Here is a 14,803-nt window from a genome sequence, read left to right on the forward strand (position 1 = left end):
ATCTGACCTCAGACAAGTCACGTGCAGCCACCAATCTTAAAAATCAACTGAGCTTCTCCATGCATAGAGAACAGACCGCTCTGTGGGGTTCTGTGCAGGAACGGGTTCCAAAGGGTTCAGAACTTGGCCCAGCCACATCTTCCTGGATTACCACAGCCCGCTCCAGCTGGGACAGCACCTGGACACCTCCAGCAGCTGAGCCACAACCTAATGCTGACACCCAGCAGGCAGACAGGGTACAGAGAGGCCAAGAGCCAGATGCATGGACCGTCATCTCTCTGCTCTCCAGCAGGTTCACTTGCCTCTTGTCCAAATGCAAAAACACCAGGCTGGGCTCAATATTTCTTAAGGTACCTATCCCAAGAGCATGGAGGCAGCACCGCGAGGTCTCACAACATGGTAAGAGCAGAACAAACTTGGCGGAGGGCCAGCTCTTAATGAGGCACTTAAAACCAAACCACTTCACGTGTTCTCATCAGGGTATGCTCCATGAAAGCAGCGCCTTTGCCAGCTCCACACCTCACTGACAGAGATGAGCTGCCCACACTTCCACCAGAGCAACTCCCGAACTCCCAAAATGCTCTCTCGGAGGAGAAGTGACAGCCTGACTATTCATCATTGCTTCCTACCACCGCTGGCTCAATGCCCAGAACAGAATTAATTGCCCTGGCTTGCAGGAGCGGACGTCCAACTGGATGGCGAGTTTCTGTCTCTGGAGAAACCACAACTTATCCAAACTCCCCCAGGACCACCAGGAATGACTCAGGCATCTCCAGATGTGGGAACATATGGCTGTAGTCAACAGCCACGATGGGAAAACACACCAGGCAACCCTTGTCCTCGCTTCCAGCACAGGCACAGCTTAAAGTTCCTCTGCACCTGGGCAGATGCAAAGCCCCTGCCATGAAGAATGCCTGAGAGACCAACATGGCATAAGCATGCACGCTGCGTTAGCACTCAATTAACAGCCCCGTTGATTTAACAGAGCCATTGGCTTGCATAATTGATGCTTGTGATGGGCAGGTTGGAGGAGGAGGGCAGGAGGGAAGTCAGATGGTCTATCAGTCCCCATCACCAGCATCCAAAGGCCCCATCTGGAGTACGGAGGGGAAAGCACCACTGAACAAACAGACCAAAAACAGTGCTTCCTCAAGATAGCAGGGCAGAGCTGGGCTTTCTCACAGCACTGGTACTGCCGCCACTTACCCCTTGTACTGCAAAAATGCCCAGAGCCCTGCCACCCAGTTCATGGAAGGCACTTGTCCAGGGCAGCTGTGGACCCGGGGCACATTTATCCTTTCTGAAGGAACAACCTCATAAAGAAAAAAACTGCAACAGATCTCTGAGCATTTAAATGCATTTCCATAACTATTCCCAGAGAGCAGCGTTTATGAAGCAGGAACAGAGGCTGAGAGCACCCATTAGTAGCAAAAATATTCAATAAAATATATTAAAAAAAAAGACTGGAAGTTATTCCCAGCCAAGGATTGCAGGCACAGGTTATTCCTTTCTGCCTGCTTCTCTGGGAACAGCAGCAGGTTGGGGATCACGTGCTGCTTGGGACAGGGAGCCAGCTCAGGACCCCATGACAACCCCATGCAGGTGGCGTAAAGCAGTGCTTGCTGCAAGGGGAGCAGGTGCAGCAGGTCCTCACATCCACAGTCTTAAAGGTGACGAAAGGAATGACAGAAACCCTGGCAAAGCACCAGCACACCTCCATCCATCCATCCATCCATCCATCCATCCATCCATCCATCAACCCCACGGCAGCTAGAGGAGGTTTCTGCAGCTGCTTTCACCAGTTTTAGAAGATGCTTGAACTGTTTTCATCACATGGCAAATCAAATGACTTTTTGTTTGTTTCCATTCACTCAATTTTGGCAAATTCCTTAGCTCTGTGCTGTGCAGAACAGTTCTGCTGGAGGACCATGGTGATGTGACCCTTCTGTGTCCCTGCCATCGAGCTCCCATGTGGGAGCTGCTTGCTAAAAAAGGAAAATCCTTTATCCCACTCCCCTTCCCACAGACACAACCTGCTCAGCCTCCGTTACAAACTTCGTCAGGTTCAGCCTTAAAGTGGCAGCAAAGACGCTCTCCAGTGCAAAATACAAACCAACAGAAAAGATCAGATCAATTATTTACAGGAAAAGTGTTATGGATTTTTTTTTCCCCTAAGAACCACGAGCAATTATTTTTGAGCACACAGATCTTAGCCATTTATTTATCCCAAGAATAAAAGTGGGAGAAAGGGGAAATGATTGCTTTTTCATTATTTGTCACACTGCTAGTACTGAAACAAAGTGAGAGGACTGCCAGGAGATCTCCTTTGATTCAAGTAAGAATCATTTTCAAACATTTCAAACCCACAGGGAAAAAAAAAAACAAAAACAAGTCAAATCTTTCCACCATGATTCTGAAGATAAATATATGAGCAACAAAAGAAATCTTCCTCCGCATACAAGATGCTGCCTCTCCAGCTGAGTATAGAGGCTTTTAAAAAAGGTTCTGTCAGAGGTGAACCAAAACTGGACCAGGAACAGCCAAGCTTGAAGATTCATGTCATCAGCCCGACATCATTGCTCACAGTGAGTTTTATATATATATATATATATATATAATATTTTACATCAGGAACCAATTTACTTTTGCTGCTCCACAGAGCAATCATGCCCCAGGACCTGCAGCTAAATGGCTGGAACAGCAAAGGGAGCAGCGCAGAACTTTAATGGCTTATGAAATTCAATTGAAATTGATGGTTGGAGAAGGGAAACATTACCACCCTGCCAATTTAACGTCAGTGCACACGGGCACGTACACAGATTTATACATGGACCAAGAAAGGTGGGAGCTCATTTACTGCTCGCTTTTGTGTCCGTGACCCCCACAGCACTCTAGGGAATGAGACGGCACCTCGTACAGTAACTTAAGCAATATAAAAATATTTCAACGTCTCCAGACCTTTTTGTACCAGAACCTTTAATGTAAGAGCCACCTTTTGTGAAAGCAGCAATACGTTATTCCAGCCAGGCCCGGCCACTCCGCTGAAAGACCAGGAGCCCCGCTCCATGGTCTCCTCCAGATGGAGCATTGCCTCCCAGCCCTGCCCTGCCCTGCCCCTGGAGAAGACTTGGAATAAACTTGTTTGCAGCTGATGTACTTTTCAAACACAGATCTCTTCTGTTATGAAGCCTGTCTCTGATGAACAATAGAAAAATATTGTTGACAGGGGTGTACTTCTCCACCAACTCAAAAATATCATTTTGCAGAGCATTTTCACAGCTCAGCAGAAGGTGGAAAGAAAGACAATATTATGACTACACAGCAAAGAAAAATATAATTCATTATTATTAGCTTACAGTAGTTTTCTTGTTGGTTTTGGCTTTCTTAAGTGAGGTTCTTCACTAGTTAGAGCCCCAATCTGACTCAGAAAGTCTTTTTCAGGCAAAACTCACGTTAATGGAAGATTAACTCGGGTAAAAAATTCAGGATTTGGCCAGAACACTTCAGAGCCATGCTCACATTCCCAAGGCACCAACAAGGACCGCCTGAACACTCATCCTTTTGGCACTTCCATGCACACGGTCAGCTGGGTGCTTTAGGGCCCATCGCAGGGAAGGAAGAGCCAGACCAGCACCACATTCAGCAGCTGGTGGCACATGTGTGCTGCTGCCCTGCAGACACCAGGAACAGACGCATCAGTGCCTCCGTTGGCATGGGGCTGGTGTGGGCACTTCACCTAGCCACAGCCCCGCTTCACTGCACCAGCTGATCCACGGAAGGCTTCAATGTGCAGATTAATCATTATAACCTTTAACTGAGCTAATGTAAGCATCATATGTTGCTAATTACACAATGCAGGGCAGGAGGAAAATATTGTAAATGAATTTGACTGCTTAATCTAATCAGGATGACAAGTTGCATTTTAACTACAAATCGTCGTGCAGCAGCAAAGCATCTACTGCAATTCAGTGACCCCAGTCCCAGAGCAAAGCCCAATCATGTCTCATCACCGTCCCAAACACCAGGCAACGCCAAGCCACAGTGTCACCCCCAGCTGGGGACAGCAGTGCATCCACCCACAGACAGCAGTGACATGCCACTGGTGCAGAAATGCCCACCCTGAACAACCCTCCCTGATGACTCCTTGAAGTGAGGGCTCCTGCAGGACACCTTCATGCTGGCCACATTCCGTCTGTAAACTGCTGTAATGCAACACCGTCTCACCACGTGGAGGCAGAAATCCTTGTGAATATCTCTGACTCGCTGCCTGTCAATTCACATAAGCAAGAAGCAGGCAGCGCCTTTGCAGCCTGTTTCCTCTACGTCCTCACAGTTAAGGGGAAAGAAAAAATGAGAAATGCTGTAAAAAAAATAAAATGAGATTACAAAGAAAAAAACACCACTCCTGGACTTTCTCATCTGAGGTAGTGCCTGGAGCAAGTTTTTACAACCAAATTAAAATCCTTGAATATAGTGGGTTTTAATGGAAACACTGATATAGCCAAGCAACTACAGCACGGGAACGCACCTGCATAATGCATCACCTTGAGAATGCATTACTGTGAGAGACGTGAAGATGACAATGTTCACCGTCCAACGGTACGTGCAGCAATCAAAAACATCCACTTGCTGATAACTCTGCTGGTAATTAGAGAGTTTCAGGAAGGAGAGAAAACCCCCGAAATTTTATGGCAGATACAGGCTACCCAAAAAGCAAAAGACAATCTATTTGTCTTATATTTTTTTTCAATTTGATACAGTTTCTATTTGTCAAAATGAACTTTGGAAAAAAAAAAAAAAAAAAGCACTCCGAGCACATTAATGAGCTTCAGATTTTGCCAGTTATCTACATTAAAGAAAAAAAAAAAAACACCAGGGGGCTGATTACTGTGAAACGATCTTAGGTTTCTCCCACTAAGTGGACAGATGGATTGCTACTTTCACAACTTCTTTTTGGCAGGACTGAATTCAGCTGCTGGCAGGGGGTTCCCTCCCAGCATCGTTTCTCTCCTTGCGCTTGCTGGGGCAGTGCAGAGACCCCTGAGAAGGCACAGGGCACAGCAGCCTCAAAAGCACCGCAAGAGCCCCAAGACAGAGGGAGGAAAGTGTCCAGGGACGCCACAGCCACAGCACAGTTGTCGTGCCATGGGTGGTGGTGGTGAAACCAGGGGGGAATGCCACCAGTGCCAGCCAGGCCCAGAATGAGCTTGTCAATATGGCTGTAGAAAAGCTGGAATTTAACGGGTTCTTGCCAGGCAATAAGGAAATAAAATTCATTGGTAAATGCACGCTGTTTGCCTAAATATTTTTAAAAGATAAATTTTACAAGGGGAAAAGCAAAACGCTTGGTGCCAAGCTTCAGCCCTACAGCCCTAACCCTAATTCCCAGTGGCGAGCAACTCAGGAACAGCCACAAGTGCTGTGGGGCTCCAGCCAGCAGCCACCGCATTCACAGCCCCTCACTCTCAAAGGCAAGACAGGTGGGGAGGTGAAGGGCTGGGAAGAAGCCCCTCATTGCGTAGGGAAGGGCACTGCTTAGCAAGAGGTGCTGCTTTAGGAACGCTCCTGAGCAGACGCTGCCCCATGTGCCTACTGCTGGGCACTCTCCCACTGCAGCTGAGGGACTGCGCCACCTCTAGGACAAGGGATAGAAGAGGAAATGCTTGTTTTGATCCCAGGACACAAAACCCCAATGAAAACAAGCTCCCAGCCCCAATAATGACTAAGCATGGAGTCAGGCAGCAGTGACACACTCCATAATCTGCACCAACGCTGATGCCATGCCATACAAAGAAGCCATTTCTGAAAAAATCAAGGACCTGATTGTGCATCAAGCCACTCAAACCACCTGTCAGTGCTGCCACAAGTGTCCCATCCGTCCGCATCTCCAGACAGCGACACATGGGTAAATAATCATTCATGTACGGGTACGTGCCAACCCACCTCTGTTCCGCTCTCAGACACACCTTTCACAATAGCCCCTTACTTTAACCCTAAATTATTTGCTCATCTTCAGGGGGAAGCAGACAGCAGAGGAAGAAGCAGGCAATTCCCTGTGATCTGAAAGCTCACTTTCTAAATCAAATCAATTTTTCTAATGTAATTTGCCTAATCTAAATCACTGACCCATGCATTTTCTCACAATCCTCTGACAAGGGCTGCACCAACTGAAGCAAAGCTAAAACACTTCAACCAGACCAATTCATTGAAGTCTTCAGAGGAATTTTTTCACTGCTGTAATTAATTCTTTAAGTACCACAGTGGGATGCTCTGAATTCAAATCCAGTCCAAGGAGTAATGATTATACTAATGGGAGAAGCTGTGCAGTAAATAAATGCAAGTGGCCTGCTGAAAGAGATTGCTTTCAATAGGAGGCTGCCACTCAGGGAGATAACCATGTTCTGGGGATAACTCAGATGATGAAGCCCCACAGACCGGGGCCTGATGAGCAGCCCCAGAACCACACACCTAACTGGGCATTTCGGCAGACACCAACTAGAACCAGGGCAACTCTGGCTCCCAGCCACACAGCTCCACACAGCATTGGTCCTGCCCCACATCAGGAGCACCCCAAGAACCACAAAACAGCAGCGGCTGCTCAAGAGCCTTAGGCCAAGGCCACAGGAGGGCTGGCAGCGACCACAGCAAAACAGAAGGCTCAAGGCCGCAATTTGGGCTGAAGGAGCCAATACTTGCCAAAAGGGACGTGCCAAGGGCTGGCAGCAGACATCAGTGACCTTATTACAACACCAATGGTGTTGCAGATGTGGATGGTTCTGCCATGGAATAAGGTTTGAGAGAGGGACACATGGGTTTTAAAAGGGTGCATCTGAAGAACAGCTCTGCAGCATAGGCCCTGGAAAGACGTCCCCCATCCCCTCAGGCTGCCCGGCTCCATCAGGCCAGGGACGGAGCCTTTGCTTCCAGCAGCAAACATCAATTCCATCTCTCCATTTCTGCCTAACACTTCCCACAACTATTGTAATGTGGCTGATCCAGATCAAACTTGGCAAAAGAAACAAGCGTTAATTCAGTCCTGTCCATCCCCGCCCTAACTGTTAACACAACTGGCTGTCTTCAACATAGCCCCAGAGCCCATGGCCACCCCACCACCCTGCTCCCCGGGCCTGCAGGGCTTTGAGCACGGTGCTGGCTCCTCGCACACAGGACAGGAGAGCACAGGCTGCAGCTTCCACAGCGCCAGCTCTCTTTCCCACATCCCTTTGAGATCTACAGATGGAAAACTAAAGAATGGTTAATCATAAAATTCACGCTGTCTTCTGTTTTACTTGCATTTTCTTTTTTTTTAAATTATAGAGATGAACTTTTTTTTTTTGCACCAATAAACTCATGCTAATAACTTTCAGTGGGCTACTCCTAAGCAAAAGACAGGAAATGAGTAACAGCTGCATTAAAAAAAAAAAGGAGGAAACCTTTGTATATTAATTCTCATATCTGTCAGAGATGAGGATTTAATAATGTTAGTAACTAAGCTACTCCATTATTTCCAAACACCTTGGAGGAGAATGTCTTTGTGCAAAATGAATTAGACAGTGTGACTGTAGCTGCCTTCTTTGCATCTTCAGAGCTCATCTTCAAGTGCATTTCAAGTCCATGCCCTTTATTCTCCAAATAACCTCCAACTGTAAACGAATTTACATCCCAGCTTCTCCTCTGTTACCCACCTGTTTAACCATTTGTCCCCATTTCGCAGATTTGCCTGACTGGGGGGTTCAGATGGGCGATGAGGATAGAAAGTTGTGGATTCAGGCCACCCAACAAGCGATGGAAGAGGCAGAGAAGAAGTGTAGGCGGAAGACAGGAGAGGTCTAATGGGCTGCAAAGCATTCTGCCAAGGAAGCGGCAGAAGCCCTGCTGCCTGAAGCACTGAGCACCAGCCGCGCAGGAACTGCCTGTACCCGACCGAAGATAGGAGGAGCGGGATATTCGCCAGTGCTTGCAGCTCTCACTCCCATGATGTGGGGACAGCTGAGGCACTCTAGCCTTTGAGCCTGCCCTGACAGAGCTCTGCTGCTGCTGAAGAGCTTTTACCATCCTCTGTTTCGATGATGAAAAGCCCATTTCATTGCGTGGGTATGCATTTTGTCTTTTTTCCACCCCATGGAAGACAACCATGCTTCTTGTGTTTAATGGCCATCTGCCCCCAGTTCTCAAAGTGCCCTTGAACCTGGGCATTTCAGGCTGCTGTGGTCCTGCGGCACTGTGGGACAGAGGCACCGGGGGCTGACAGCTGCTGCCGCATATCAGCCTCAACATGCCCTGTGCACATGACCAGACCAGATACTTCCAAAACTTGTGTCAGACTTGCTCCTTTTTGAACCAAGAATAATAATAATCAGCCAAAGCCAGTCAGCAGCTACTGACTCTCTACTGAGTTTCTAATTGCTGCTTGTTGCATTGAAACCAGCTCAAGGGTTCCCTTTTAGGGTACATGGACGTTGTCATTTTGGGGTGCGAGTTTTATCCATTCCATGCTGCAGCAGCAACGTTTGCTCCAAGAGCTGCAGCATCCATTAGCAGCACCCTTTCCCCACCACAGCAAAGGTCTCACTGCCAAGCAAAAGCTGTGGCTAATTGACAACAGCTCCTAAACTGAGAGATAAAATAGTTGTGTCTGTCACTCACATGAACAGCTGGCTTCAGCAGCCTGACTACTAAATAATGTAAAATGGTTCATTCTTCTGACTCAGGGAAGATCCTTTGAGAGGAATCAAAGTCTCTGGTGCTACAGAGCCATGCCCTGATCATTCCTGCATCTAAAAAATCTAACATTGCTCATAAAGTTCATAAATAACATAAACCTTGTTCCTCGCACTGCTCTCCCAATCAGAGCAACTGGATGTAAATCACCTGCTGGCAGGTTTATTGGAGTGCCCACAAGCAGATAAGGTCCTGTGCACCAGCCCTCTGCACTTAACAGAATATAAATCTCTGCTTTGCCATCTGTTTTTGAGATGCTCCCATACAAGCAAAATACAAAACAAACAAACAAAAAAGCTATCTGCACTTCCAGTATCCAGAAGGATTTTATTTCTTGGGTAATGAGGATGACATTTCTCCCATCTCTTGCAAAAATGCTTTTGCTCCCCAGACCATTTCCCCCAGAGCTCCCAGGGCAGGTGGGCAGCCACCCTCTCCCCGTGCTGGGGTCCCAGGGCGCATCATGCCGGGAAGATAAAAACACGCCCAGGGCACAGCAGCTCTCCAGTGCTGCTTGATGCTGGTACGGCAAGACAAGGAGCACTGGTTCCTGCCCAGTTCTAACCACTTCTTGAGATACCCCCTTGCTTAGCCCTAACGCGCACACACACACAAAAAAAAAGTCATGAAAAAAAAAAAAACAGTTCAAACGCTACCCTTCATTTTTCTCTCCTCGCCTGAAGTTGCAGGAGACCAGATAGGATGTAATCGCCACTTTTAAAATCATCTCCTATGGCAGTCACATTGATTAAGTGAGGAGGCTGGGCTGCATTGAAAGTTGAACAAACTTTTCTATGAAAGATGATGTTTACATTGCCTCTCAATAGCCCGCTGAAATATGCATCTCTAACGCCATTTCATCACCAAAATTTGGGAAGAAAGTGTTTAAAAAAAATAAAGGAAAAAATAAAATATGCTCGAATCTGGAGCACACCATAAATTCATGAAGCTTTCTGAATGCTGTCAGAAACAAAGCACGTTTATGTAAACAGAGAAAAGCTGAAAATGCACAGCAAGATAATTTCTCAACAGTGTGGAAGAAACATTAATATTGACACAGCACCCGAGTCTGCAGCCCAGGCAGCATCCCTCCGGGCAAGGTGCTAGGCACACAGGTAAGTGCCCCAGACCTCTATGGTAGGGAACAGGAGTACCCAGAACAAACCAGGCACGAGGCAATCCCTGCCCACCCCTGTAAGTTATCCAAGGCCTCTTTGCTCACAATTTCTGCCTGCCCATCCTCACATGGGAACAGCTTCCTCTGGAATGCCAGCTGGGAAGCTCCTGACAGCGTGCCATTTAAACGCCTTTTACAACACCCAGAACGCTGTGTGACTGCTCATGCTCCCAAGCCTCCGTGGCACTCAATGCCAGCCACGTGGCGGCCGCAGCCAGGAACACGTCTCATTGCAGCCACGCAATAAGTGCTAATGCTGAGCCAGCGAATCAAGTCACTGCCTGGCATTAACGGACATCAGTTACACCAACGGGGGAGGAGGGCGAGGGGGTCAAGTTTGGTGAATTCAACTCACAGAGCAGACTATTTATTTCCACAGGTTGACTCCTCATCCAGTGAGATGCCTCCCAGGGTTTTGGTTTGTTAGATTGCTGCCTACCACCTGCCCCAGCCACCCCTACCCCAGGTCCTCAGGGTGGCCACCAGCATAGGTCAGCGGGACTTGCCTCGATGCTGCAGGTAGGCAGCAGCACCCTCCACCCAATATGCAGCAGGTGTCAGGAAAGCCATAACTAACGTGGAGAAGGGAGAGCAGTGCCACCTGCTCATGGTGTCCCACAGCACCAGAAGCAGCACGTGAAGTGACGGGCAAGCTGATAAAAGCCCCAAGAGCAGGTACGCAACACACTGTCTGCTGCGGACACCCAACATCTGCCTGGGCTCAGAGGGTAACTAAACATGCGATGGCAAACCCATCACAGCAATCAAGTGAACAGATGCCATCCCTGGCTCAGGAATGCATCCCTGATTTGGGAGTCCTTCCTGAGATGCAAACCATGCCAAGGTCTCGGTGCCCCCCACAGCCTACCTTGGGCTTGCACCTTCCTCCCCACGCTGAGCTGCTCCCAGCACGGGGATAATAGCGCTCGGAGCTCCCATCACTGCCAGTAATAAAATACAGCAAATTAATTGCACTCAAAACAATTGATTTGTTTTTTAATGTAACTATTTTGGCATCCAAACCCCAGGAGACTCTATTGATCAGCCAAAGAGCCAGGTGTCAGCGAGCGGAGCTTTGCAACCAAGCCTGACAGACTGAAGAAAACAATCAAAAACCAACATGGTGAACGATGGGGACTTTCCTCTTTCAAACATACATAGGAGGCTGCAGCACCAACAACGGGGGATTATGAAGCATAAAAAGCTGTGCAGGGCAGGTCACGGCTGCCACCTGCTTTCCCAGGGAGTCCAATGGCGATCACAGCAGTGATGCACGAGACCACAGCAGCTTCACTGCCTTCAGAGGAGCTGCTCCAGATTTACACTGACGGAAAGTAAAATCAGAATATGTGAAATGTATTGCTGGAATAGACGCTGGAGCACTACAGAAATTGCAGACTCCTCCCCTGACCCCACTACCCCACCACATCACATCGGGTGGAACAGTCACTGGATGAAACACTGAAATCCGCACTGATGAGGAGAAAATAACCTACATTTTCAAGTTTGTACGATCACATTCTGCCAACCTACAGCACAGCCAATAGCACAAGTCTCTCATTTTCTGTTCCCGAAGCACCCCTGCACAAGGGGTGTTACGTAGAGCCTTGGGGGGACACACGATGAAACAAGCGTATCGCCTGTCCTCCTGCAGCCCCCCAGGGGTCAGAACACGACCCCCTACTTCCTTCTTGTGCACACATCATGGTGGCTGCCACAGCCCAGCCTCACGCACAGGCAAGCCACCCAGCTCGCCCCCCAGATGCCAACCCACGCAGCCCCAGAGGCAGCCCCACCGCCAGCTTGGAAGGCGGCCAGGAGCCCTGCCCAGCTGCCAGCAGCAAGCAGGGGCCTGCTGCCACCAAGGCGCATCCACGAAGCCAGCCCCAGGCTACCAAGTGCACGGCGCTCTCCCTCTGCTCGCAGGGGATTCCGGGACAGCGAGTGATCTCTTAATTGCGCCTTCAAAGAGCTGTTCTGGGGGTCTGATGGACGGGAGGTGGGAGCCACCTCCACGGAGCAGGGAAGGGAGAGAAGGCAAATAAATGGTGAAAATCGCAAGTGTCCAATGTGGCTGTCTGTGCGAGCGGGGAGCTTGGAGCTGGCAGCCCCACTCCGTGACGCAGGCAGGGGTCTCTGCAGCCACCTGGGTCATGACGCACTCCACTAACCCCAGTGTCTCGCAGGGACACTGCCTGGAGCATGCCATGGGTGGGAGCATAGTCCCAGGCCTCCCAAACCCCTTCTCCTGCTGCAACCCATGCTTGGGGAGGGACAGGACAGAGGCAGCAGCAGGACACGGGATGCCAGAGTCTGGCGAGGCAAAGCCCAGCGACAGTTTGGCAATGTGCAGCATGAGCTGCAAGCCTGTGGCATGCACGCTGATCACAGAGGCACTCAGAGAGCAGGGGAGAGGGATGGGCACGGCAGCAGGTTTGCAGCCACAAACTGTTCCAAAGTGGGTTTCCATATGTGTAAGCACTCAGAGCGCTGGAAGAATTACACCCACAGCCTGATCTCACCATGGTAGCTACCCACACAGGAGGAGAGGGGAATATCAGAGAAAAGATTATAATTAATGTGTCAAAGCAATAAAAAAAATAAAAAATTTATTTCTTTGCTTCTCTTAACTCCCTCCTCAACTAAAAGCAGAGGCTTCACCGAGCACAGGGCATCGCACTGCCCACACCAAGCCCCTGCCCTCATGCCTTGTGCCCCGCTTCCAGTTTCTACATGTGCCCTTGGTAGTGCTCCCCCATCGAGGGACAAGCAGGATGAGGACCCCTTTGTCCCCCATGCCTCCCAGGGGGATGCTTCTGCCCTCACAAACTGCTTCTACAGTGTCCCTGCAGAAACCCTTCCCCAAATTCTTCCTCCTTCCCCCTGCACCCTCACGAGGACCCCCAGCCGCCGCCAGCACCCCTCCCACGCCTCGCTTTTTTTTTTTTTTTGCCCCCCCCCCCCCCAAAAAAAAAAAACCCTTCGTTTTTCAGCGGATCCGTAAACCCACCACCAAGTTTCCCCAGCAGCCCAGGGCCAAACGCAAGCGGCGTCCCAAGCAGCAGCAGCAGAGGCGAACGACTCGCTGAGCAACTCCAGCCCCGGTGCATCTTAATTAATTGGGCTTTAACAGCCGCTATTTATTACCGCCAACAGCCGCGGGCACAACGGTCCCTGCGGCGGCTTCCCCGGGTACCGTAGCCCCGGGACCCCCACCGCAGCCGAGCCGAACCTCTTCCAGTGTTCCCCCCCATCCCCAGGGCCTGATCCTGCCCCCGCCAGCCACGGAGCAGGTTTAAGGCTCCCGTTCCGCGAGCATAAATGTTATCCCCGGGGAAGGGGGGGGGGGGGGGGGGGGGGGGGGGGAATAAAATTAAAAACAAAACAAAACAAAACAACACAGAGTTTTCGGGAAAAGAAATGGAGGGGGGTGGGAGGGAAGAGGAAAAGAGGGGAAAAAAAATAAAAAAGTGGAGGTTTCGAGAGCCGCGCGGGGTTACCTTGGCACAGGAGCAGCAGCGGCGCCAGGAGCAGCGCGGGGCCCCGGGAGAGCATCCTCTTTGTTCCATGCCCAGCAGTGGGCATGGTGCTACTGCTCTTCGGAGTGGGGCGGCTGGCGCCGGAGGGGGGGGGGCCGGGGGTGTCGCGGCGGAGCCCGGAACCACTCCCCCCTCTGCTGCCCTCGGCCGGGAGCCCCGTGGAGGTGCCGGGGCTGGAGAGATGGGGGTCCGGGGATGATGGGGGTGGGGGGGCCATGCGGGGACACCCCTCGCTCACGGTCGCCCCCGCAGCATCGCAGCCCCCCGCCCCGATCCCGCTGCCCGGGGGGCGGGCGCGGGGCTGTGCGGCTCAGCCTGGAGGGGGTTGGCTTTTGGGGGAGGGGGAGTAGGTTTTGGGGGAAGGAAGGGGAGTAGGAGGGGGGGGCTCCGGTGAGGCCGTCCCGAGCCCCCCCCCAGAAGTTTCTCCCCGCTCCCCCCGGGGGGTGCCCTGACCCGGGGCGCTGCAGCAGACTCGGGGGGTCTCGGCCGCCCCACTCCCGGCTCGGAGCGGCGGCGGCGAGGTGCGGAGCGGAGCGCAGGGAAGAGCGCGGCTCCCCCCTCGCGGCCGCGGCCGTCACTGCGCGGAACCGCCGGGCTGGCGGCGGGGGGTGCGCGGGTGGGAGCGGAGGGGGCAGGGTGCTCGGAGGGGGAGTAGGGGGGGGGGCAGCTGTGTGCGAGGGACGTGCAAAGGGCCGTACAGAGCACGTTGCAAAGGGGCTGGCAAAAGGTTTTGCAAAGAGCTGTGCAAAGCATGTTGCAAAGAGGCGTGCAAAGTACCATGCAAAGAGGGTTGCAAAGAGCCGTGCAAAGGGGTGTGCATGCAAGATTGCAAAGAAGTCTTGCAAAGGGAGTTGAATAGTATGTTGTAAAGGGCTTTGCAAAGGGGGTTGCACAGGAGGGTGCAAGTTCCAGCTGAATATGAGAGGGCACTTTTTTACTGTGAGGGTGGCAAAGCACTGGAACAGGTTGCCCAGAGAGGCTGTGGAGTCTCCTCTGGAGATACTCAAAACCTGCCTGGGTGCCATCCTGCACACCGTGCTCTGGGTGATCCTGCTTGGCAGGGAGTTAGACTGGGTAATGTCCAGGGGTCCCTTCCAACCTCGGCCATGCTGTGAAGTTGGCAAAGGACATCCTAAAGGGCATGCAGCAGAAGCAAAGGGGTGTGCACAGGGCTGTGCGGGGCTGCAGCAGCAGGAGCTTTGCTCAGACACTGCCCTGCAGCAGCACAGACACTGGTGTACTGTGTTTCCACACCTCAGCCCCGATTGCCCTGAGTGGCACTTGAAGTACAAAGCCAAACACTGCTCGTCTTCCCTAGACCTCTCCCATTGAATACAAAAATAAACCACTGCCAGAATCAGTGTTT

At 51.0% G+C, this 14,803-nt stretch overlaps 1 protein-coding gene across 3 annotated transcripts in view; it reads right to left on the minus strand.

Annotated features, from left to right (window-relative positions):
• The window catches only part of LOC137841206 (transmembrane protein 132B-like), a 272,117-nt gene extending 258,158 nt beyond the window's left edge, over positions 1 to 13,959 (minus strand). For 2 of the 3 annotated variants that reach the window (XR_011088487.1, XM_068653886.1), the window contains exon 1: positions 13,399 to 13,957. Coding sequence is in view for 2 of the 3 variants with exons in the window: in XM_068653886.1 (XP_068509987.1) it covers positions 13,399 to 13,654 (256 nt within the window). In the remaining variant the exon portion in view is untranslated. Of the gene's footprint in view, positions 1 to 13,398 lie in introns of all 3 variants that reach the window. The other variant, XM_068653887.1, reaches the window with a different exon arrangement.
• Positions 13,960 to 14,803: the final 844 nt, after the last annotated feature.

Source organism: Anas acuta, chromosome 17 (genome assembly GCF_963932015.1).
Source record: "Anas acuta chromosome 17, bAnaAcu1.1, whole genome shotgun sequence".
In the NCBI taxonomy this organism is placed as follows: domain Eukaryota; kingdom Metazoa; phylum Chordata; class Aves; order Anseriformes; family Anatidae; genus Anas; species Anas acuta.